This window comes from Equus quagga, chromosome 2 (assembly GCF_021613505.1).
Source record: "Equus quagga isolate Etosha38 chromosome 2, UCLA_HA_Equagga_1.0, whole genome shotgun sequence".
In the NCBI taxonomy this organism is placed as follows: Eukaryota; Metazoa; Chordata; class Mammalia; order Perissodactyla; family Equidae; genus Equus; species Equus quagga.
In genome coordinates, this window is record NC_060268.1 from 29,463,968 (window position 1) to 29,466,282 (window position 2,315).

The window sequence follows — 2,315 nt, forward strand, 5'->3', positions numbered from 1 at the left end:
AGAAATAAGAGTAAACCTAGTGTAGACTATTTTTACAACAGCTGAAAACAGTCCTTACATGAGATCAAAGTGATCTGCCTCTAACTGTGGCAAGAAGAAAACTTAACTTTTGTTGAGTTACTAAAACAATTTTATTTATAATTTTTTAAATATCGTGTTCAGCATTCAATGTAAAAGATTGAGGCATGGTAAGAAGCAGGACAAATGATCAAGAGCCAAGAGAATAAATAAACAACAGACACACACTCACAGGTGACTGGGGTTTTAGTCCATACTAGGATGAGCAATCATCCGAATAAAACAAGTTTTTTTTAACTTGAATATACGTGAAATACAATGTTTGTAAATGTTTGTAAATCGGTTAAAGTTAATTTTGGGCTCTAATAACCCAAAAGCCTTTTTTTTTTTTTTAAGATTTTATTCTTTTCCTTTTTCTCCCCAAAGCCCCCTGGTACATCGTTGTATATTCTTCGTTGTGGATCCTTCTAGTTGTGGCATGTGGGATGCTGCCTCAGCGTGGTTTGATGAGCAGTCCATGTCCGTGCCCAAGATTCGAACCAACGAAACACTGGGCCACCTGCAGTGGAGCGCATGAACTTAAGCACTCGGCCACGGGGCCAGCCCCCCAAAAGCCTTTTTGATGAACACTTTTTATATTCTCACAAATTTCTGCAGGGCCTTTTTCATCTCTTTGTTCCTAAGACTATATATCACGGGGTTAAGGAGTGGGGTCACGACAGAATAAAACAGAGTCACAATCTTCTGTGTTCCAGCTTCCTGCTCAGTTGTTGGGCTCCCATACATGACCAGCACTGAGCCATAGAACAGTGAAACCACAGCCAGATGAGACCCACAGGTGGAGAAAGCCTTTCTTCTCCCAGCTGCTGAAGGGACTTTCAATACAGCTCTTAGGACCAGAGCATAGAACCCCATGATGCAGAGAAAGAGAATGATGATGGGCACAGCACTTAAGGCGGAGAAAAGAAGCTCTACAAGAGGAGGTTTTTTGCAAGTGAGTGCTAGAAGAGGACCTGGGTCACACAGGAAGTGGTCGATAATCCTGGATCCACAGAAAGACATGTGGGAGACGATGACGATGGGAATCAAGAACCAGAGGAAACCAAGTACCCAGCAGCTGGCCACAAGATTGCTGCAGAGACGTCCAGTCATAATAGTGGGATAACGTAGGGGCCGGCAGATGGCAAGGTATCGATCAAATGACATAATAGCCAAGAAAAAGCATTCTGTACAACCCAAGGAGAAGAAAAAGTAGAACTGGAGGAGGCAACCAGAGAAGGAGATGACCTTGGTGTCAGAGAGGAAGTTGGCCAACATGTTGGGGACAGTGGAGGTGACATAGCAGATCTCCAGGAAGGAGAAGTTGGCGAGCAGGATGTACATGGGGGTGTGGAGTCTCTGATCCCAGCGCACAGCACAGATGATGGAACCATTGCCCATGAGGGTCAGAAGGTAGACAATAGAGAAGAGCACAAAGAGGAGGATCTGCCCCTCCCTGGAGCAGGGGAAGCCCAGGAGGATGAAGCCAATGATGATGCTGGAGTTTTTGGAGATTGTCATGGGTCTGTGAGCTTTGAAAGGACCTATGATTACTAAATACCCATGGAAAGCAGAAGGACATCATTTTCTTTGTCCAAACAAGAAACTGAAATTTGTTTGTTCATTTATTATAAATTCAATGTTTATTCAGTGTTTACTATTTTCTAGGTATTTTTTCTAAGTGCTACAACAGTGAACAACATAGATGAAAATTCCTACATTATGTAGGTTACCCCAGGTAGGAGAATGCAATGGAGACTGACATGACAATATATAATTCTCCTTTTCTCTCCTCTTAAACTAAATGTACTGGATTAGTGCTTTTCCTGGAAATTACCTTTTCAAGAGTAGGCTGAGGTTATTGCTAAGTCAAACAGCAGTCTCATAGAAACGACTGGGGATACAGATGAATCTTGCATTTAGAAAGCTTTCTGTCATTTTTTTTTAAATGAACGGATTAGCACATTTGCTAAATACTCCATAAGCAGTCACCTAATGCAGCTGCTTCTAGGCAGATGCCTTGTTGGAGCATGTGATTCTGGATCAGGAAAAGGTGGGACTTTTGATGTCACTTAGAAATTACTTAACAGTTGGCTATATTTCAAGCTAATCTGTTGATTTATTCTCTCTGATACCGTTATCTGTCAACTTCAAGAATAAATCTATCAATATTTGCTGGGGAAACTACTTGAAAACATAGCACGTAAGGCCATCTGGATAGGTATCCTGAAAGTTCACCTTAACATCAGTAATCTGAC

The 2,315-nt window shown here is 41.8% G+C and overlaps 1 protein-coding gene across 1 annotated transcript; it reads right to left on the reverse strand.

Annotated features, from left to right (window-relative positions):
• Window positions 1-651: 651 nt before the first annotated feature.
• LOC124235948 (olfactory receptor 11G2-like) lies at window positions 652-1,599 on the reverse strand. The gene has a single exon (XM_046654513.1). The coding sequence runs from the start codon at window positions 1,576-1,578 to the stop codon at window positions 652-654; it is 927 nt and encodes a 308-aa protein (XP_046510469.1). The 5' UTR covers window positions 1,579-1,599.
• Between the last annotated feature and the right edge of the window lie 716 nt (window positions 1,600-2,315).

What these genes read in the sequence shown, in the direction of transcription:
- LOC124235948 (XM_046654513.1), bottom strand. Translation starts at nt 1,578, where the DNA reads ATGACAATCTCCAAAAACTCCAGCATCATCATTGGCTTCATCCTCCTG.